The sequence below is a fragment of the Alternaria incomplexa genome (genome assembly GCF_024043165.1).
Source record: "Alternaria incomplexa strain BMP 0042 chromosome Unknown scaffold_2, whole genome shotgun sequence".
In the NCBI taxonomy this organism is placed as follows: Eukaryota; Fungi; Ascomycota; class Dothideomycetes; order Pleosporales; family Pleosporaceae; genus Alternaria; species Alternaria incomplexa.
This window is the reverse complement of record NW_026249851.1, coordinates 2,346,222-2,366,908: the sequence shown is the minus strand read 5'-3', so window position 1 is coordinate 2,366,908 and position 20,687 is coordinate 2,346,222. Positions and strand designations below refer to the sequence as shown.

At 52.3% G+C, this 20,687-nt stretch overlaps 9 protein-coding genes across 9 annotated transcripts; 5 read left to right on the top strand and 4 right to left on the bottom strand.

Moving 5' to 3' along the window:
• Positions 1–416: 416 nt before the first annotated feature.
• On the top strand, positions 417–780 carry J4E90_002308 (uncharacterized protein; the record flags this gene model as incomplete). The annotated part of the gene is made up of 2 exons (XM_051431889.1): positions 417–567; positions 623–780. 2 exons carry the CDS (start codon positions 417–419, stop codon positions 778–780), a joined length of 309 nt encoding a protein of 102 aa, XP_051295023.1.
• Positions 781–1,135: 355 nt separating this feature from the next.
• On the bottom strand, positions 1,136–3,224 carry PAA1_1 (Polyamine N-acetyltransferase 1; the record flags this gene model as incomplete). Its single annotated transcript, XM_051431888.1, has 6 exons — positions 1,136–1,907; positions 1,958–2,102; positions 2,151–2,265; positions 2,312–2,803; positions 2,851–3,002; positions 3,059–3,224. 6 exons carry the CDS (start codon positions 3,222–3,224, stop codon positions 1,136–1,138), a joined length of 1,842 nt encoding a protein of 613 aa, XP_051295022.1.
• Positions 3,225–3,822: 598 nt separating this feature from the next.
• J4E90_002306 (uncharacterized protein) lies at positions 3,823–5,534 on the top strand (the record flags this gene model as incomplete). Its single annotated transcript, XM_051431887.1, has 4 exons — positions 3,823–4,659; positions 4,712–5,008; positions 5,070–5,161; positions 5,213–5,534. 4 exons carry the CDS (start codon positions 3,823–3,825, stop codon positions 5,532–5,534), a joined length of 1,548 nt encoding a protein of 515 aa, XP_051295021.1.
• Positions 5,535–7,102: 1,568 nt separating this feature from the next.
• J4E90_002305 (uncharacterized protein) lies at positions 7,103–7,548 on the top strand (the record flags this gene model as incomplete). Its single annotated transcript, XM_051431886.1, has 2 exons — positions 7,103–7,256; positions 7,319–7,548. The coding sequence occupies 2 exons, from the start codon at positions 7,103–7,105 to the stop codon at positions 7,546–7,548; spliced, it is 384 nt and encodes a 127-aa protein (XP_051295020.1).
• Positions 7,549–9,456: 1,908 nt separating this feature from the next.
• J4E90_002304 (uncharacterized protein) lies at positions 9,457–11,750 on the top strand (the record flags this gene model as incomplete). Its single annotated transcript, XM_051431885.1, has 3 exons — positions 9,457–9,890; positions 9,942–10,907; positions 11,102–11,750. 3 exons carry the CDS (start codon positions 9,457–9,459, stop codon positions 11,748–11,750), a joined length of 2,049 nt encoding a protein of 682 aa, XP_051295019.1.
• Positions 11,751–11,999: 249 nt separating this feature from the next.
• On the bottom strand, positions 12,000–13,139 carry J4E90_002303 (uncharacterized protein; the record flags this gene model as incomplete). Its single annotated transcript, XM_051431884.1, has 1 exon — positions 12,000–13,139. The coding sequence occupies one exon, from the start codon at positions 13,137–13,139 to the stop codon at positions 12,000–12,002; it is 1,140 nt and encodes a 379-aa protein (XP_051295018.1).
• Positions 13,140–14,586: 1,447 nt separating this feature from the next.
• J4E90_002302 (uncharacterized protein) lies at positions 14,587–16,368 on the bottom strand (the record flags this gene model as incomplete). Its single annotated transcript, XM_051431883.1, has 4 exons — positions 14,587–14,831; positions 14,896–15,022; positions 15,073–15,717; positions 15,781–16,368. 4 exons carry the CDS (start codon positions 16,366–16,368, stop codon positions 14,587–14,589), a joined length of 1,605 nt encoding a protein of 534 aa, XP_051295017.1.
• A 1,453-nt stretch (positions 16,369–17,821) lies between these two features.
• On the top strand, positions 17,822–18,850 carry J4E90_002301 (uncharacterized protein; the record flags this gene model as incomplete). Its single annotated transcript, XM_051431882.1, has 3 exons — positions 17,822–17,826; positions 17,879–17,976; positions 18,030–18,850. The coding sequence occupies 3 exons, from the start codon at positions 17,822–17,824 to the stop codon at positions 18,848–18,850; spliced, it is 924 nt and encodes a 307-aa protein (XP_051295016.1).
• A 32-nt stretch (positions 18,851–18,882) lies between these two features.
• J4E90_002300 (uncharacterized protein) lies at positions 18,883–19,872 on the bottom strand (the record flags this gene model as incomplete). The annotated part of the gene is made up of 1 exon (XM_051431881.1): positions 18,883–19,872. A coding segment is annotated over one exon (990 nt), but the record flags the coding sequence as incomplete, so codon positions are not given.
• Positions 19,873–20,687: the final 815 nt, after the last annotated feature.

The following is a 20,687-nucleotide window of genomic DNA, read 5'->3' as shown; positions in this document are numbered from 1 at the left end:
CAAGCTAGGTCCCTACTCTCGTCCGCGTCGCAATCAGCCGCACGCGTCATGACGAGTCCGCGTCCTTACCCCTGTCCGTCTGTTCGTCTTTGTAAGCACGTCACGCCGCATCGCCGATCCATCTCCGACGGCAGTTAGCGCAGTACTTCACGAGTGATTGCATCATTTGCCATCGAGAACGTTTGCTACTGCGGGGGGCAGGTGCACACTAATCCACTACTTGTATACAGTACATCTAGAACCAAGCTCATAAAGCTACTACCATCATCTGACAAACCTCGACTTCACGCATAAGTACGTCAACCCACCCACCCCTCCAACACTACAACACAGTACTCACATCTCTCCAGCCCAGAACAACCGCCAAAATTTCCTTCCTGCGTCACTTCTTCACGCGCGCCCCCTCGCCCGCCACAATGTCCGCCACAAAGACCAAGGTCCAGTCCATCATCGACGAGAACCCCGTCGCCGTCTTCTCCAAGTCGTACTGCCCATACTGTCGCCAGGCCAAGCAGCTGCTGAGCGACAGCGGCGCAAAGTTCTACGCCATTGAGTTGGACCAAGTCGGTATGTGATAGCTGCGAAACGGTGTATCGAAGAACAACAGCTAACAGGCGCATAGATGATGGCTCAGCCATTCAGTCCACCCTTGGCGAAATGACCGGTCAGACCACCGTCCCCAACATCTTCATCGCCCAGAAGCACATTGGCGGAAACAGCGATTTGCAGGCCAAGAAGGGTCAGCTCAACAACCTGCTCAAGGATGCTGGTGCTGTCTAAATGCCTACCATAAGAGAGAAGCTGTAGCAATTCCTCGATAGCTGGTCACATAATAAAATGAATGATCCGCATATCACACCGTGCACCTCATAATAACGCCAAAGTATGCATTGAAAATCTGCCAGGAATGATTCTAACTGGGTAATCTTTGTGGTTTATTGCTAGTGAGCCCAACTACTAGCCTCACTCAAGTCTCGTAAAACAAAGCTCGAAGCTACACCTACAGGGCTTGCGGCTTGGGTTCTTCCTTCATCCCCAGACTGTTGTCCTGCAGTCTTTCCAGATCATTAACCATCGTTGATGCTATTCATGATGTCATTCTCCACATTCAAGAACACGGGCGAAGCTGGATCTTCTAAGTCTGCATCGCGTCCGTGAAACCTTGTGCGGCCGTCGTCGCAAAGTATCGTACATCCACATCGTCATCTTGCTGGAGCTTTTCGAGGTTCGGCAGAATGCTCTTTGTAATGACATCTGTAGCCTTCTGGCAGCCCTGGCCCGGTGTGCCAGCCTTCTCCAGAGCGATAACGGTACCCTGCTCAGGCAGCTGCTTGAGTGTGTTGATGAGCTGGCCATATGACTTTGCGACGTTGAAGCGAATGTTGGGGATGTCGTCGTTGACCAGCTTGTCCATCATGGGAATGATGGATTGTTCGATAACATCCAGACTGAGAGCGGGTGCGAGTGTTGACACGGCAAAGCAAGTCGTCATTCGGTAGAGGTAGTTGGGGTGCTGGCCCATAGCCATGACCTTGGGAACAATAGCGTCGTTGGCCCACTCTACACCGAAGACCTCCGTAAGCTTCTTCAAGTTCTGAGTGGATGCCTCACGGATCGAGAAAACTGTGTCGCCCAACCAGCTCATGCACAGGCTGCTGAGCTTCTCGTCGAAGAATTGTACACCGAGTTGTGAGGCGAGGAGGGGAACGTATTCGATGATGGCAAGACGTACGCGCCATTGCTTGTCCTCAGCGAGTTGGACGATCGCGGGGAGGAGAGACTGCGAGAGGAGCTCGATGCCGATGACGTTGTTGACAGACTCGAGCTTGGAGATGATGTTTAGGCGGACGTCGGGGAACTCATCCTTGAGCATCTGGAGGAACATGGGAAGGAGATGCGAGATGGTCCTGACTCGTGTTAGCAGGTAAGCACGTGGTCACGCGCAGTCGCAACTTACTCTTCCTTTCCAAGAATGGGAGCGAGCCCACTGATCTGGGTGCCAAGTGCGGCGCGCACATGCTGTGATTGATCGGAGACCAGCTCCTCTATGCTAGGCATGACCTCGTGCAGGAGGGTCTCACGCTCCAACAGCGCACAGAAGCCTGGTAATGGTCAGCCCGTGTGTCGCGCTTTTGCTGCATGTAACGTACCTGGAATCTGTCCTGCGATGGCGCTGCGGACCTCAGCCTCGGTATCCTTGAGGAGCTTGACAAATGCGGGTACAAGGTCTCGGTTGACAACCTCGTCGTCGACGGCTTTTGCAATCTGTACCCGTTAGCGCATGCCCTCTCTCGCTGCAAGCCAAACGCACCTTCTCAAATCGGTCTGCCACCATGTATCGCACCCTCCAGCTCTTGTCCTCGAACAGACTCCGTAGCGCAGTCAGTAGGACACCGTGGCTCGACTGCTGCTCCTTGGGTACTGCTTCGGCGATGGCAATGAGGATGTCGACAGTCAGGAGACGGACGCTGTCCTGGTCATCGGCGGCGAGGTGCTGGAAAAGAGGAATCATTTCTTCAATGACGATGGATGGCGGCATCGCCTTAATGAACTTGGCGAGGTTGTTGGCCGCCTGTCTCCGGACCATGGGGGTATCATCGTGCACTAGCTGGCCGTAGTGCTGCCTGAGGGCTTCTTGTGAGGGTGGTGTAGCGCGAGTGTAGGGGGTCTGGTAGAGTCCAGTCGCGGAGATCTTCGACGTGAACCAGTCGGCTTTTGATAGGCGCAAGACGAGGGGTATGAAGTTCTCTTCAATCTGCTGCTGCGACAGCTCTTCGCAGATCTTGTTGAGCGATTCGACAGCCTGCACGTGTTAGCTGGCGGCCGGGCTGAGGCAATTGTTGCGCGCACCTTCTCTCTGACAAGAGGCTCCTCTATGGCTGCAAGGTTCTCGAGAGGCGACAAAAGCACGTGTGCATGCTCTGGGCCGCCCACATACTCGACAAACTTGCCAAGTTCCTCGCTCAATGCTGTGAGAACCTCGTCTTCATCCTCGACCGACTCTGGATACTGCCGTTAGCCAGTCCACACGTGACGCAGGCGCCAGACAGGCTCTTACCATCGAGAAAGGGTATGAGTTCCTCTCGTGTCCGCTCGGCGCCGAGGGCGAGGGCAATTGTGTTCAGTCGGTGGATGGCGTTGAGGCGGAGGATAACGTCGTCGTGCTTCAGCTCGTCGATGAGCACGGCGATGGGGTAAAGCTCGTCGTTTTGATTTGCGTCCATGGTTCAGTGTCTGGGGCGGGTCAAGTTTATGAAGGCGCAGTAGGGAGCTCGAAACGCGGGCGTGGTGTTGACGTACCTGGTTGTTGGCGAGGAAGCGAAGAGGGGTGTCAGGGCGCTGAAGGACCAGTCCGAGCTTTTCAGCCACACTTGCGCCACACCTGTAGACGAGATGGTGATGTGAGGGATATGGAACCCGTGTCAAATGGAGATAGGGTGTTGGATTTTGATTGAGAACTTAGTCCGTTGATCATAAGTGCTACTGTCTTCGTAATTCGAATTCGGAGTCTTATTTGATACCTGCCTTTTCCGCTAGTGCGCCACACCTGGGCTCCATCTAAGGAAAGCACGATGCCGCGACTACACATCTCTTAGCGACATCCACCCACGCAGCTTACGATGTACATAGCATCCCACTTTACGAAATGCGTCAGGGCTCGCGCATACACACAGAGCCGCCATAGCGCGTGCCGAATGTCTTGTGACATCGTCTAGCGCCTTCCGCTCGCCAAGGCCCTGAGAAGGACCGTTCTACTAGCAAAACGACTTGCTGCCCTCTTGTCTCTGCAACTCTCGGACGAGAAATTTGGATCGGCTCACGATGGACGACGAACGCCAACGGAGGCGTGTTGAAAACCAAGGCGCTGCCAAACCGAACGCGACCGAGGACGAGCCACTGCTTGGCCGTTCTTCGTCCTCATCACAGGCGTCCCAGCAACTGCCCAAACAGCTTACTACACGTCACGCGTTCGCCGTTCTTGTCACTCTCCAAATCGGCTCAGGAATCTTTGCGTCGCCAGCTCAGGTCGATAGCAATGTACCATCGCCCGGGGCTGCTCTCCTTGTGTGGGTCCTTGGTGGGCTACTATCATGGGCAGGAGCAGCATCCTTCGCTGAGCTTGGTGCCGCGCTGCCATTGAACGGCGGTATGCAAGAGTATCTGCGCCATATTTATGGAGATACTGCCGCCTTTCTGATGGCGTGGGTGTACATCCTCGGTGTGAAGCCGTCGTCCATGGCTATTCAAAGCATCGTCATCGCAGAGTCTATAGGTTCCGTTACGTCCAATACCGGCGACTTACCCGAGTCAAAGGTACTCAAGCTCATCGCTGTCACAGCTTTTGTCTCCATGGTGTTGCTCAATTCCATCAACACCCGGTTCACAATGCGACTGAGCGAGTCCTTCACGGTCTTCAAGCTGTCCACAGTTGGGCTTATCGTCTTGAGCGGCATGGTAGCTGTGGCTGCACATCTGATCAATCCGAACTCTTCCTTTTCCGGGCCGTCCGACTGGTACTCACGCAACTGGTTCCAGACTAGATCGACAGTGTCGGATGGCCAGACCATCGATTGGGCTTCCATAGGGACCTGGGACCGTTACGGCCACTACTGCGCTGCGATTTACGGAGGACTGTGGGCATACGATGGATGGGATAACGTGAGTGTATGGCCTTACCAACTCAACAGTATGGTCTGACAGTGTGTTCTAGGCCAACATCGTCGCAAGCGAAATCCGCGATCCAGGTCGTGCGCTTCCAAAAGCGATCAAAGCTGCGATGATCGTCGTTCTCAGTTCATTCGAACTTGTGAACGTCGCTTACTACATCCTTGTACCATGGGACAAGCTGAGCAGCAACAACGCAGTAGCTGTCGCTGCTGCTACCTCTCTTTTGGGCAGGCCTGCAGGTATTCTCGTCACTATCCTTGTCGCCATATCTTGCGCAGGGTCTATCACGAGCAATGTCTTCTCAGTCGGAAGACTGACAATTGCTGCATCGCAACGTCATGTACGTGTTCCTGTACGAAATGCATGTGAGAGATATACTAACGTCGTACCCCGATGTGCAGTACCTACCTGCAGTTTTCAGCAAGCGAGGACTGCCGATGACGCAGAGGGCTGTAGCAGAAAGCAACATTGTATCCAACCTTGACGCCCCAATGTAAGCCACTCAGGAACACGATGTTTGCCAAGACATTGACACGAGTTACAGCTATGCCAACTGTTTAGCCCTTGTCGTTACCCTTGCCTACATACTGACAGGTAGTTTTCGGGCACTTTTGACTTTCGTTGGGATGGCTGAATGGGTCTTCTACGTAAGCACAGTGGCTGGGCTGCTTATACTCCGTCGCCGAGAACCGGAGTTGGACCGACCCTATCGTCCGTTCGTCGTCCTTCCCATCATCTTCGTCGTCGTCGGTACTCTGGTGATCTTCCGATCCGCTCTGTTTGCGCCAGTGCAGAGTGGTGTCCTCGTGGGCCTTCTCGTAGCGGGCGCTTTAATCAGCCGATTACGGAGCACCCAAAGCTCATGAAGATCGACCGACGAATCTGGCATCTACAACGTATGCACGCAGGATTCCGCGCCCGGTTTTCAAAGACATTGAACGGTCTTGCGCCTGCAGCATGGTTCTCTGGCTCAGCTGTCTAAGTATAGCCGGACCAATCTCTCTGGTCTAGACGGTGGCAAACAACAGAGTTCGGTTGATCCACCAGCCCTCATGGCTCGGGTAAGATGGATGTGGAGCTGACATATGGAACCGATGCGCTAAGCAAGGTTTAATTACCTAGCCCAACGGCAGGCTACCTTCCCCGCAACTCAATTTTGACTTCGCTGCCGGCATGAAGCATGATGTATCCATTTGCTGTCAACTTCACTTTGCTAACTTTGTTTGTGCCTGCCAATCACTCATCTAACACTATATCCGGTGCCGCATCCGACCCTTTGGTAGTACTCCTCGAGTTGCCCTGGCGCCGGGTCATGCGGATTACCCAATCAGACACATAAGGCTAATACGGCGCCATATACGTACAATTGTCGACGTCCGTCTTTGCCGGAAATCAGCACTATGACGAAGCCTCATGGCGAACGAATATACTTTTCGTAACGAGGCATGATCCCGAGACCCACGAGGCGACAAGACCCGACTGTAGGCCTGTGCTGTGACAGCAAACCACACCGTACCTTGCAGGACGATGCCCGTCTCCCAAGATCGGGTCCCAGAGCGCTTCTCGGTGTGGAGGCTTTCTGTCTTAATCAGCATACACACAACCCGTATTGCTGCATCTGATGCAAGGAGACGCTGTATGATGAGCAAAGCTTCATCACTCATTTTATCCACTCGCCCTTGGTAAGCAAAGAAATCTTCCAACTAGTGATGTGACATATGTCACAAACTTACTTTCGGGTCACGATGCTGCAACTACACAAGCTAGTGGGCCATCAGCGTGAGGGTTCACAACACACGCTCGCGCCTAAACGCATCGACCCCCGGTCCATCGCCCTGTTCGCTCTTTGTAGAGCGTCGATCGTGACTCAGGACGTCTAGAGTACGAGCAAGCGACATCATTTGGAGTTGCGGGGAAGCTCTTGGGCATCGCGTAGCTGCACGTCTTACAGCACATGCAAAGAATGTATGGCACTTCCAAAGAAGATCAAGGAAAACCATACCTCCTCGGGCCACTGGGTAAAGAACCTTTATCGATTTTATTGAGGAATGCAGAGCCTCTTCGTTGGCATTGGTGGAGGTCCAGTGTTTTCTTATTGCTCTGCAGATGGTTTGGGGAAGCAAAGAGCCGAGACGGGACTCGAAGTGTCGTACAGCGTCATGCTACGACCTTGCAGGGCACATTCCACGTTCAATGAACCGGGGACGAGAACAACCGCAATTTAGGATACGAGAAGACGGACGGAGATACTCCTCGGCACTACTCAGACCGCCAAGCGAACGGGCCTCGAAGTAATGTCAACGAAGAAGTATAAAGAAGGCAGACTCTGGACTTCAAGTTGAGCATCCACAGCATCAAGCATCATCTCAGCTTCTTACCTTCACTTCCACCAACTCTTCACTCTCTACCAACCAAACAACTTCCAACCATCAACATGCGCTTCTCCATCCTCGCCTTCGTTGCCGGTGCCGCCGCCGCTCCCTTCGCTTCCACTGGAACAGAGCCCGTCTGCCCCGATGGCCTCTACAACAGCCCCCAGTGCTGTGCCACTGACGTTCTTGGTGTTGTCGGCTTGAACTGCGCAGTTCGTAAGTTTTTGCCTTCCATTCCTTCCACTCATACACGCAATCATGCTAACGTTGCCATCCAGCCGCCACCACTCCCACCAGCACCACTGGCTTCATCGCCGGCTGCGCTGCTGCTGGCAACCAAGCCAAGTGCTGCACCATCCCCGTTGCCGGCCAGGCTGTTTTGTGCCAGGACGTTAGCCCCGGTGCCGGCGCCCCCGGTGGCGGATCTCCCCCCGCTACCACTCCCTCTCCTGCTCCTGCTCCTCCTGCCGAGAGCCCTGCTGTGCCCTCCGGTTGCCCTCATTACTAGATCAAGAAGTTGGCGGTGAATCAGTCGGGAATTGATGGTCGAGGCGAGTAAACATGGAGCCAAACTGGAAGACATAGGGGAAAGCACACATATAGCTGTAGTCATCGTCAATACAATCTGCAGTTGTAGCACCAGTCTGACATTTCAAGTTTCGCATTCTGATTGATTTGATAATATGTGGTATTGCTGCATCGTGACGCAGCTTGTACTATGGTGGTTGATGGTTGTCGTGGAATGCGGGGAAATGAAGATCGCGCTGGGCGGGTGAATCTCCCGGCGCACTGCGACCGTTTCGAAAGGGGAAAGTGGGCCCCTAACTAGGGGACGTGCGTCGAAAGGCGATCGCGATTTTGCGCTTTCGTCCGTCCCTCTCCACCAGCGTTGCTGCTTTCTGTTCAGATTTCCTCGTGCGTCGCGGTCGTGCTATGCCATGGCTGTTTTGAAATGATTCAGGATGTGCACACAAACGCATGGCGACCTCATTTGAATCTCTTCGACGTGCAACCTCGTCAGCCTCACCAAACTTAACAGCCACCACGTGTCAAAACCATCCGAGCGTCGACGCCGTTCGCAAACACAGTTTTGTTCATTCCAGAATGTCACATGGAAGAATTTCAGCTGGAGCTAGGGTCTACGTAGCGCCCCGCCAGCATGTTGGTGGCTGCTGACGTGAATATTCGCCTTGTGTTGTCTTCTCGCCCTCGGGATCCGTGCATCACGCTTGATTGGTCGACACGTTAGCTGAAGCTCTAAGGCTGAAGCTCACCATGCCCCGCGTTCCATTCCATCGTTTAGCATTCTGCTCGCAGAGACATGAGTGGGAAACCTTCCTAGAACATGGCCTACAAGGTGCTTCTTGTCTCTTTGCTATTCACAGGCCCAGCTTTGTACCTTGCGTATCTACACGCAACTCTTTCCAGGAAGGTGCAATGTCAGACCACGCCTTACCTTCAAGACAAGACGATCGCCATTCCCAGCATCGCACGAACGAGGCCGGCAGACTACATCGTTCATCATGAATGCGCGCGTAAGACAGTCGCCAGAGAATCTTTTGGGGGTTCAAAACCAGAAGAGCTGCTGGTGCCGTTCCTCCGACACACCATGGCTATCTTTTCGACGCGTCCTCCTGCATGGGGTATCTGGCATATGATCAAAGACGCTAAAGATAGAGAATCCTTCAACGCAGCATATAGCCGCTCCCTCGGATTTGCACCTGGAGACCGTGTGTGCGGGGTCTACGTGGTGACTTCTCGAGACGACGAGCGTATTGCCTTGACTCTGGATGCGCCTGCAAGTTACAAAGGACCATCGGTGGATGGCATGCTGGTAGTTGAAGTCAAAGAAGAGAGACAGCGAATTGCTTTCATCAACCATACGGTCATGTGGCGCGAGAAGGGGAAGGAAAGCGCTGGGGTCTTGGAGGGGAAGTTCGGGAGGTGGATGCATGCTTTGATGGTAAGAGGGCTTGTTGAAGGAGGCGTGCATCAACTATGTAAAGATATTGAGGATAAGGAGCGAGCATGAAGAGTGTGAACCTGCAGGAAATGACGTTTGGTCATGCTACAGTGGGAAGGTACGATGCGACGTTGCCTTGGCACGGCACGACAGCTTTTAATTCGACCACACCTTCCAACTCAAGGCACCAATGTTACCTGGAATACAATCAAAACTGTCCCGATACATCCGTATCGGTAGTGTGTGGCAGGGGCCAAGGACGATTGATAGGCTGCGAGCTGTTTCGCCCCAACACACGTGGGTAAGCTGCATCAGCCGCCCCCATTTCGGTTCCCGATGTGGTCGCACCTACCTGCAGCGACATATGCATAACCTGGAAGCTCTTCCGTGGAGTCTCCCTTCGTCCTCAAGTTCTGGTCATGCCTAATACCCATTACTATCAGATCGTCCATCATGTCGGGTAGTCTCGAGGTCGCCGCGGGGATCTTCGCAATCATCGGTGTAGCCGATGTTGTTGTGCGAATGGGAAGAGAGGTCCATGGCTTCTTACGCGACATCGCAGGTGCGCCAGAAGAGATCGACAGACTTTGTACTACCGTAAAAGAGACTGCGCTACTGGCCGAAACCGTGAAACAGCTTCTCGATACCCTGGCTTGTCGGAAACAACCCAACGCGACGAATCACATGGTAGCACTTTTCGAATCTGCACTCAAGAGCTTGCAACGCGAATTACAGAACTTGAGGATACTAAGCGCGAGATTCAGGAGTGGCAGCAAGACCTGGAGTAGGGTGAAGTACGTTCTGGATGAGCGCAAGATCAGCAAGATGTTCAACAATCTGGAACGATCGAAAAGTCTACTAGCAAACTCTTTGCATTTTGCAAGCAGGTACGCACCTCGTCGCATCATTTGATGACGTTGTTTTAACGAGGCTCCTAGGCAAAGATCAGACGATCAACACCTGGAACTACTGCAAAGGCAGGACAAAAACCAAGCCACGTTGATTCAAGGACAAGAACTTCTAGGACGTATGTCGGTCCATCACTACCAGGAAACAAAACGGGCTTCGAAGATCTTGGCAATCACCCACCAGGAGCAAGTGAGAGAGCATCAAAAGACTCGCGAAGTCTTATCAGAAAAGATCGGCGATGCCATAGCCGCGGAGTTTGAGAGGTATCGCATCCCTCGCACTCAGAGATGGATGAGAAACATCTTCTTCTTTGGTGAACGTCGTGACATGATCATGGCCTATCTACTTCTCGTCAAACCGCATCTAGAGGCAGCATTCCGAAACCTGCTGACCGATGGTATCGAACGATTTCCACCTCACTATGTCGATTGGTTACGATACGAGTTCGACCACCTTGTCGCATCAGCATCGCAAGAAGAAGCGACAAGACACCGCGGATCTTCCGCAGCCTCTTTCGGCCGTTGGCACTACTCTGAGGAGACAATGCCACATCATTCTAAGGTATCTGGGCGTGCTATTGAAGAGTCAAACACCAGTTCAGATACGCCGGAAGCAGACTACGCAAACCTCTATCTCAGCGCGCCAGTAATCGCGGGCCAAAGGGCATATACACAAACTACTCCCTTCGGTAGTCTACGTATACAGTCTCCTCGACGAGCGGTCAAAGCCAAGTTCAAACGTCCAAATAACGAGGCCAGTTTCACGTTCACTTGTGGTATTGGCCAATCAGTCCACGCCATTCACGCCCACTTCCTTCGTAACGCAGCTAATGCGTCGAATCCGGGGCTCTGCGCTCAACTCAGTGTGTTCACCTTGGCTGAGTCCGAGACGCATTACAACCAGCTTTTTGCATCTGCTGGTGTCGAAGAGATTGACGACGCATTACGGAGAGGCGTCATCTCTCCGTATGAGATTAACCGGGAAGGAAGAAACCTGTGTCTATATGTGAGCTTTTACCCTAACGGTCTCTAATACAGCGATGAAAGAAGCTGACTTGCATAATACAGTATGCTGCAGAGAACACACGGGTAGATCTGCTCGACTATTTGGCAACCCAAGGTATTGGGGTATCGAACCTGAAGTAAGCAATTCCAGTACCCCACAGCAACCTTTTCATAACATCCACCAGCCACGACGTCAGCATAGTCGCAGGTCTCTTCGTGCGCTCGATAGTTGATGACGACCGTGCCCCGTTCGAGAAAACCGTCGACTACATCATCCCCCAAGTATACGAGTCATCTTCATTCCTCTTCGAGACGACAATGAACATGCTGCTCTGGGACTACTACCAAGGAAGACCGCGCTCCCTACTACGACAACAAATTCAACGATTGCAGCAAGAAGGTCTCATCTCCAACTCCGTAATCATGAACGACGACCCGTGGGACTGGCCCTCAGTATCGAGCATCATGGCTCCACTCTTCGAAGTCGACGCTGCGTACATCAACACCATCGGGAGTCTTGGCCGCAACAGGATACAGCGCTGCTACCGCGTTATTGATCATGGAAGTAGTCCAGGAGATCCGGTCGCTGTCGAAGAGATTGCAAATGCGTTGATAAGAGCGGGTGTTGATGTGCATCACCGCGACCATGACGGTCTGACCCCGAGTATGTACGCCAGACGCTGTGGCGCATGGGATGGATGGTGCAGCGCACTTGCGACGAATGGTCTGCGCATTGAAGATGTTGTGAGAAAAGAAGATGCAGAGTGGCTTCTAGATGAGGGTTGGAGGAATGTCATGAAGGAAAAGCATGGGGAGCTGGCGGTCACGGGATAACGGGGTAGTTATCATCACCTCTCAATCCTAAGAATATGACATCACAACGACAATTTTTAGTAGGCAAGCACCTTAGAGTTCGCATTCTCGTGTATAGAGTAAATGAATATCCTACTGTAGATGTTATAAAGCGCATGAAGTGATGCAAAGGCAGATCAATGACAAGAATCATTTGCGCATGCATTCGAAAGCTCTACGAGGGCAGTCAAACATGCCACCTATATCGAATCGCTTTTCAGTCCAACCCACTTATGGCACTATAGCCTTCCCACAGTTCCCGTTAGATACAAAAAGAGGGTCAAAGTCAAACTGGGGGTCGAAAACGCCGTTGAACGCCACATCATTCTGGCTGCACGTCCTCCCGTTTTCGTATGTGGACAAAAGGCACCCCTGCGAGTAGAAAATCGATGCGCCACACGCCAGGGATGTTATACACGCGACGCAGCAGTCGTAGGCAGTGGGCGCGCTGGCTGAGCTAAATGTCGCTCCTGGTCCAACGTTGCCGTTGGTGATCTTACGTCCATTGCTTGTGCTCACGATATTGTTTGTGGAGCAGGCGGCGTAGATGGTCGGGCCGGGGACTTCAGCGACAATAGTGGTAGTTGAGGTGACTGTGGTGAAGACCGATACTGTGGAGGTGGAGGTCACTTCTGTAACAGATGTGACAGTGTTAGTGACAACTGCGTCAGCAAGGAAGTCGGTTATGGTCGCTGTTGCAGTGCTAGTGACGCTGTTGGTGAAGGTTGGTGTAGGAGCAGTGATGGTACTCGTCTTCTTTGCAGTGACGGTGCTAGTCTTTGTAGTTATCACGGCGACGATACCTCCGCAGTAGACGTTGACTGGGTATCTCTTTGATCCACCTCTGACCCAGTCCTTAGTTCCTCGAGCTCGTTCGGCAACGGGGTCTTTCTTTTCGAATTGCGATGATTTGCGCCTCTTCATCGAGTTGGGGATCGTTGACTGAACCGGGGTGAAGCCGGCGGGTGCTGGAATAGTTGTAGTCGAGATAGCGGTGCTAACGACTGTACTGATGACCGAGGAAGTGATGATTGTCGTTGTCTCCTCAACCGCAGTGATGGTACTGACGAAGGTATCCGTAACGGTGTCAGTGATCTGGAGTGCAGTCGTCGTCTGGGTAGCTGTAACGACGCCCGTTACAGTATCCGTGATCGGTGCTGGAGTGACAGTCGTGGAAGGCGTGCTGGTGATCCATCGTTTCGCCACCAAAGGGATGGTCAGGTATCGCGAAGTCGTGGGAACTGGTTTCTTTGCGGTGGGCCCGAGCTTTGTCTTACAAACATTCAAGACTGTTTTGGTGCTGAAGCTACCGGTTCCAAGCACGAGATCTGCACTCGCGCCGACCAAAAGAAGAAGAGTGGCCACCTTCATGGTGATGAAAGATGCTTGAGTGTGTGATCTTCAAGTAGAAGGAGTGCGTGTAGATCTAGAAAAACTGCGACTCGACATGCATCTAAATACTGCAGTATACCAAAGCCCAGTACGACTACTGGTGTTCTCGATGCCTCTAGCATTGCTGTAACTCCAGAGGTTTCCATAACTAGTGATGTGCCCAGAAAGCCACCGTACGAAATGGGTCATACTCAGCGAGATTCAGTCCAATATGGCATGGCTCTGGCCAACGTATGTCCAGAATGGGAAACATCTTCAGCCGCAGTATTACGCAGTAGCTCAGCCATTGTGGTATAGAGTAGCGATGTTCAGCCAGCCTCGTGTAGCCTTGTCTACAAAGTCAGTGTCTAGAGCGCGCAACCCCGCGAAGTGGGAGGCCTGAATCAAGACCCGCCAATCACCAGCCATGGGTTCTGTCCGAAGTCTTCGCGCATCGAAGTTTAAACTGCAGGAACAGTGCTTGAGTGCCATGAATTTTGAGGTGTGAGTGCGGAAATGGCGCTTAAGCGGTAAACATCGAAATGGCGGATTCGTCAGCTAATCAACACCGTGCGGTACAGCGAAGATTGTGAAGTATTAGGACTATTTGTCCATTTGACGAGCTAAGACATGCGTGTGTTGGTCTATCCGTGAGCTAGACATGTGGCTTTTGATTCCAGAAGCGATTTCATCAGGATTTGATCCTACCTGAGGTCTAGGTCGCTCGGTTATCGATCATGGCCGTGTTGTCTTCGAATGGTCCATCGGCCACGCCGTGAAAACGAAGGGATGGGGTGACAGCTACATGGATTATGGGGAGTACCAGGAAAGGAAAACCTGGGGAAATGTGTGAGGATGGCGGGCGCACGTCTGTGCCGGCGCAGGAGACTTCATGATGTCATCACTTCTCTCCGCTTGCGGCTAGTAGCGAACTTCGTCTTCAATGCTCAAACTATGAACTCTCATTCACGATACGTACTGTTACGCGATGACAAAGTCCTGCACTCTCTGTTTCAAAACCCGCGACGTTCTCGTGCGCTGCCAGATCGACGAATCGCAAAAATGGCATTTCGTCTGCCCTGGTGCATGCTGGAAATCGGTCTCTGGTGGCGTTGAAGACGCAAAAGGGATGCAAGATGAATACCCATATTACCGGTATGGGGGCATGGTGAGTTGCTGAAAGGTTCTGGGAGAAAGAGAGGCGGCTAATGTGAGGTCGTGGGTAGTGGAAGGATAGAAGTGCCGATGGGCCGGTTAGCGCGAAGAAACCGAAGAAAGTCAAGGAGAGGCAGAAAGAAGAGATGAAAGCGAGGGAAGGAGACCCTGAGGCTCAAAATGGAACATGAATAATACCATAAGTAAGCAAATATGCTCGTTCTTTGATCGGATATGGCAACGCGCTAACTATAGCAGCCCTATGACGGGGTGTCCAATGCCGACACCAAATTTATACACTATACCGAAACTTCCTGTTGTGGAAGTCGGTAGTATCCTCAATGGAATCCACATCGCTCGAATTCATGCCTTGAGCATGTGAGCTCTCCGCTTCTTCGCGATCGCGTTGGGCGTTCCGCCGTAAGAGCAGGGCTCGCAGGCAGAGCGCTAGCACAACTTGAGAGACTGCGCATCCCAAGATCATCTTCACACCGGTCTCGTATTTTGGGGCTTCCTTCGCCAAGAAGGCTTGTGGACCTGAAGTAGGTGATGTTAGTAACCGCGGTTTTGAGATGGGCTTTGACGGTGTGGTGAGGCTTACCGATGATGTTACCAACACAATAACCCAGAAAGACGAAAGCTGTGCTAGTAGTACGCTTGGTGTAGCCGCCTACGTTTGATGCCGGAAATTGAAGCGCAATCACCAGAGAGCCAACAAAGGCGCCAATCTACCTTTGTTAGCAACATCTCTGCAGAGCGACAAATGGTGAAGACGAACCATGTAATAACCCGCCAAACACCCAGCCAGATTAGTGCGTGGAAGTTGCCAGATCAGACATGCGCCGATGATCGTTGGACAGAGGTAAAGAGCCATAATGTATGTGCGCGCGTTCGGCAGTCGAGAGGCGAGAAAAGGGCCTGTGAAAACCCAGAACACTTGAGCGAAGCCCTGCGGGATGCCATACAGTGTTGTCTTTAGTGGATCACCTCCCGCTGCGTCCTTGACAATGAGCTTGCCGAAGTTCGCAGTGCCACCGTTGATCATTTCGTTGAGCGTGACAAACAGAAAGAGTATCCAGATTTGCGGGTCCATCAAGGCCTCCCAGACCTGAGGCAGCTTGATTTTGCGATTGTACACTCCGGTGCGATTGCTAGCGGCGCGCGCGATCAGGAGAGCCTTCTCTTCGACAGAAAAGCTCTTGGCTGTCATGATGTTGTCCGGCAACCTGAAGAAGAGGACTACAGACCATAAGACGGTCATACCTCCACAGATGATGTATATGATCTTCCAGACGACGAAGCTCTTCGCATATCCGGCGCCGTAGAACAGGATGCCCCCGACGGCACTACCGAGGCCGTTGAAGCAGTAGAACGTACCCGCCCTTGCGGGTTGTTGTTTTCCTACGTACCACATTCCGACGATCTGCAACAGTAAAGAAAAAGCGTCAGTGTGTGTACGGCATGTAACCTGAAGAGCAAGACTCACCATCATAAACGCGGGCGTCACAACACTCTCGAAGACACCCAAGAGGAAGCGCATGACAGCGAAGCCCGCGAAGTTGTGGGTAGCAGCTGTAAGTAGCATAATGGAGCCCCAACAGAAGCAGAAGAGCGACACCACTCGGCCGGTTGGAAAGTGCTGCGCAAGGTATGCTGATGGCCATTCAGCGAGCAAGTAGGCAAAGTAGAAGATCGACGCCAGCCAGGAGTACTGATCACCAGTGATGCCAGTAGTCTCGAAAAGATCGAAGACGGCGGAGTAGCCCATTGCTTGCTTGTCGATGTACTGGAGGAAGTAGGTTCCACATAGTAGTGGTAACAGCAACAGGTCGACTTTCCTGGAAACGCGCTTGTTGGCTATGTCGTCTTCAAGGAGCTCAGCCATGTACTCCGGTGTGATATTATGTTGCCTTAGGAACAGGTTTGCTTCATCGAGGTCTTCAACTTCACCCACAATAGCGCTTTCATGCTTGTGAAGAGAGTTCGCGTCCATGCTGCTGAGCTGAACCTCCATGTCTTTTGACATGGTCGGTGTTTTGTCGTCGCATTTCGTGGTATTCGGCTGCGTCGACATGGTTGAAAACGAGGGTCGACAATCAACAAAGTGAGTGATTTATGCGTAGGGGACCAGAGCAGCCATACGAGGATGCTTGCAGTAGAGCTTTAACATAACTTCGGATGCGATACCCGCGTCGAACTACCCCGCGACATCAATCATTCAATGCAAATGAACGGAACCCATGTAGGATTCGATAAGAACGCGTGATAGCGGAAGACAGGCGGCCGATCGCATTGCCCAGAGGATATATCCGGGACTCGTTGCTACCTTGTTATCATAGTGGGCCAGTATACGCCTGCAAGCTGAAATCAAACCTGGATAAGGATTCAAGAAGTGGATCACCGCCCTGGTAAGTGACCTTGAAAGGATGCAGCAGATTTGTGAACATGCCATCGCCCGACGGCAATACTTCGGCAGTGATAAGGGAGTCGCATGGCAGATGTGAGATACCGGTAGCGCCCCGCGGCATTCGTAGAGTGGTGGTCGCAAGCTGGGGTCGCATCCTAGTGACCACCAGTACCCGTTAGCGGCTCCGCCATACCTGCATCGATTGTGCGAGAGCTCCGAAGACGGCATCACCAATGCCATCACCGCGCAAAACATCGAACGATATGTCACTTAGATAAGATAGCTAACAGGTTCAATCCTTTGGTTATCTTCGACACAAGTCGAAGCAAGGCTTCTTCAAAATGGAGAATGCTGTGATTTTGATGGCCGGTCTCTAGGCTACAAAGACGAGTCTTTCTCTATGACCTTAGCAGCCTTTTCTCGCGTCGTGGAGACGGTTTCATCTGAGAATCAGATGTGGCTTGCGTGTGTGTGACGCATCTCTCCGCTGTCGTTGTTGTGAGGTTTGTGAAGGGGGACAGTGAGGCAGGAGAGATTCGGTGGACGGTGCAGCTGCAGCCGAGGTCTTCGCTCAATTGAGTGGCACTGTCTTATCGATAAGCATTGACACCGCGAACCCCAAAGAAATCACACTTTCTGCTTCATGTAAAGCGATCAACAGAATAGCGAGCACGTTCAAGCCTTCCAGGCAACAACTGTCAATAGTGTTGAGTTCCCCGGCGGAGAACTCGCGGCTCGGGCTTGGCATCGATGCTGCATATCCGACCCGACTACTTAAGCCTGGCGAGCCTAGTGAATGCTTGTGCGCCTCAAGGAAGCGTCCCATTCTTCTTGAAACCCGAGAAGAAGATCTTCGCCTTTGGAACATTCACGGAAAGCTAGAAATATTGCAACTAGAAGATGCCTAACATCATCGTAATCGGGTACACTTCGTTCCATTTCCCGACAGCTGTCAGCTTGGTCATACTAACGCTTCTTGGTGTAAAGAGCAGGCGTCTCCGGGCTGACCTCAGCATATCTTCTCTCCAAAGACCCAAGTAACAGAATTGCGGTCGTAGCGAAGCATATGCCCGGCGACTCCGACATCGAATATGCATCACCATGGGCCGGCGCAAACTTCATGCCGTAAGTATACGCGAACAGCTGGGTACACAGTCAGCTGATATGTGTGGTGCAGAATGTCTTCAGAACCGCAAAGTCGCTATGAACGTAGAACATGGCCGCAACTCAAAAGACTAGCAACAGAAGTCCCAGAAGCTGGTATCCACCTACAGAGTGAGCAAACTCTCTCACGACCAGACCACAATAGCATACTTAAACAAAACCAGAATGCCGCATCTACCGCCGAAAACGAGACATGAAGAAGCTGCAAAGCGGCGGCGCCACATCCTTCAACAACGTCTTTACCGAAAACCCCTGGTGGCGCTCTCTAGTCGACGACTATCGCAACATCCCCTCCTCCGAGTTGCCATCAGGAATGGCATCAGGCAGCGAATTCAGCTCTGTGTGCATCAACCCCGCCCTTTACCTCCCATGGCTCGTAGGCCAATGCCGCGCAAACGGAGTGGAATTCCATCGGAAATCTGTATCGCATATATCTGATCTGCGGTCTCCTTGCATCGGAAACTTCAAGCCAGACATCATCGTCAACGCGACTGGGCTATCAGCTGGGAAATTAGGAGGTGTAGAGGACAAGACCTGCTACCCAATTCGGGGCCAGGTCGTTGTAGTAAGAAACGTAGCCCCAGCTATGGTGTTCGTGTCTGGCACGGACGACAGCGAAGACGAGGCTTGCTACATGATGACGCGAGCAGTTGGCGGCGGAACAGTACTGGGAGGCACCATGCAAAGCGGAAACTGGGAGAGTCAGCCCGATCCCAATATCACTAGTCGCATCATGAAGAGGGCGGTTAGTTTGTTGCCTGAGCTGACGGATGAGAAAGGGCCAGAGCACCTTGATGTTATCCGGTACGGTGTTGGGTTGAGACCGGGGAGAGAGGCTGGTGTCAGGCTTGAGAAGGAGAAGATTGATGGGGTTTGGGTTGTGCATAACTATGGGCATGCGGGGTGGGGATACCAGGGCTCGTTTGGGTGTGCGGAGGAGGTTGTGGGTCTTGTTGGTGAGATTGGGCTGCAGGCTAAACTGTGATGTAAATGCTAGTAGTGACGGAGAGAACAATGTTACTGCTGTGACAGTTCAACCTTGGACCACCAAAAGTCACTCTCCTCCTTCGCATACGTGTCGTCAGCCATGATAGCCGGCTCACCAATGGTCTGCCCACCAATTAACTCCTCATTATCCCTTCCAAAGACCATCACCTTCGGATCAGCTCTATCATAGCTCTTCCACTCCGTCCTGTTCGCATACGAGCCGCCAAGCGCGTTCGGAGTGCCAGTACAAATGAAACTAGTGATGTACGCGTGCAAGATACCCGACAGCTCGTCCTGGCTCTTGGACTTCGAAATGAACTTTGGGTCTCTCATTTCATAGAACATATTATCTGCGTGACGAGCTCCATCGACGATATCGCGTCTCATTGCCCAGTGATAGAGATATACTGATGCATCCTGGCTGGCGAAGAATGCCGTTTGACGGACTGGAGCGACGTATGCGTAATGCGCGTAGGCCGCCTCGATACGCTTGTACATAGCGCCGACACCATGCTCGAGCCGCGTCTCTTTGTAAATAGAGTCTGGTACTTCAGTCGGGTCAGGATACAACTTGTGTATCGTCTGAATATCCTCATCGCTCATCTGCGGCAGCAAAGTCTTCCAGAAATCCAGAAATTCGGAGGAAGTCGACATCTTCTTATTAACGTACAACGAGCCTTCATTCCCTTGAAACCCGGTCATGATGGGCATCTTGTACCATTTGCCCGTCCGCCATGCATCGATTGGACGGCGGCGGATGATCTCGTTGTCGATTACGGGTTGGAACGCCCAACGTAGACTGGGGTTGTACTTCTGGAATACCTTGGTCTGAGCCTTGGCGATGGTGGAAATGGGAAGTTTGCGTAGGAAGCTGAAGACTTCCGACTCTGGTAGAGTTGAAGGGCATTCAACTTCTTCCAGGAAGTCTTTGAACTGCATCTCGTGGATCTCTGCGTCGGGATTGCGAACAGCGCGGGATGTCGGAGCGCCCGACTCAATGATGACACGATGAAACTTGGGCTTTACACCCTCCTCATAGTTTAGAAGATGATGCCCTATCTAGACGAACGTCAGTAAGTTTGATCAGGGCATCCAGCGGCTCAAACGTACCGAATGCGCGCCGGCCGAGAGCCCTATGAGCGTTACATTGTTCTTGTCGCCACCGAAGTGCTCGATGTTCTCTTCGACCCAGTCAAGCAAGCAAATCTGATCCTTCAAGCCCAGGTTGAGTGCGCCTTCTGCAACGCTCAGCCTTGATGGTAGGAAACCCAACGCTCCTATGCGGTAACCGAACGATACTGCGATGAAAGGCGACTCAGACCATCCAACCATAGACGCGGTTTCGTGCATCGCAGCATTTCCTCGATTGAAGGCCCCCCCATGAAGGTAGACTGCAACTGGCAGAGCGGTCGCTTTGTCGGCTTGAGCTTGCCGGAAGACGTTCACTGTGAGGCAGTCTTCACTCTCCTCTAATTTCGGTCCAACTATCATGAGCTGCTGTGCTGGAGCTCTTGGGCCGAAACTTGAAGCATCTATAGTGTCTTGACTAGGTGCTACCTTTTGTGGTGGTCGGAATCGGCGTTCACCTGTTGGTGGTAAAGCATAGGGGACTCCTCTGAAGGCTTCAACGGCCCGTGGATAGTCGCCCTGCAACGTCGTACCTATGAGAGTACCCTGTGTAATTTTTACTTCCGGTCTCGTCATTGCGATAGATGCTGTGTCAATTGCTAGTGAGTTATCAGTATGCAACGAGGCCAAGCCAAGTCATTCGACATACCTGTAAACTGTAAATCGTATGCTCAGTATGTCAAGTGATACCAGTGCTCTGAACTGTT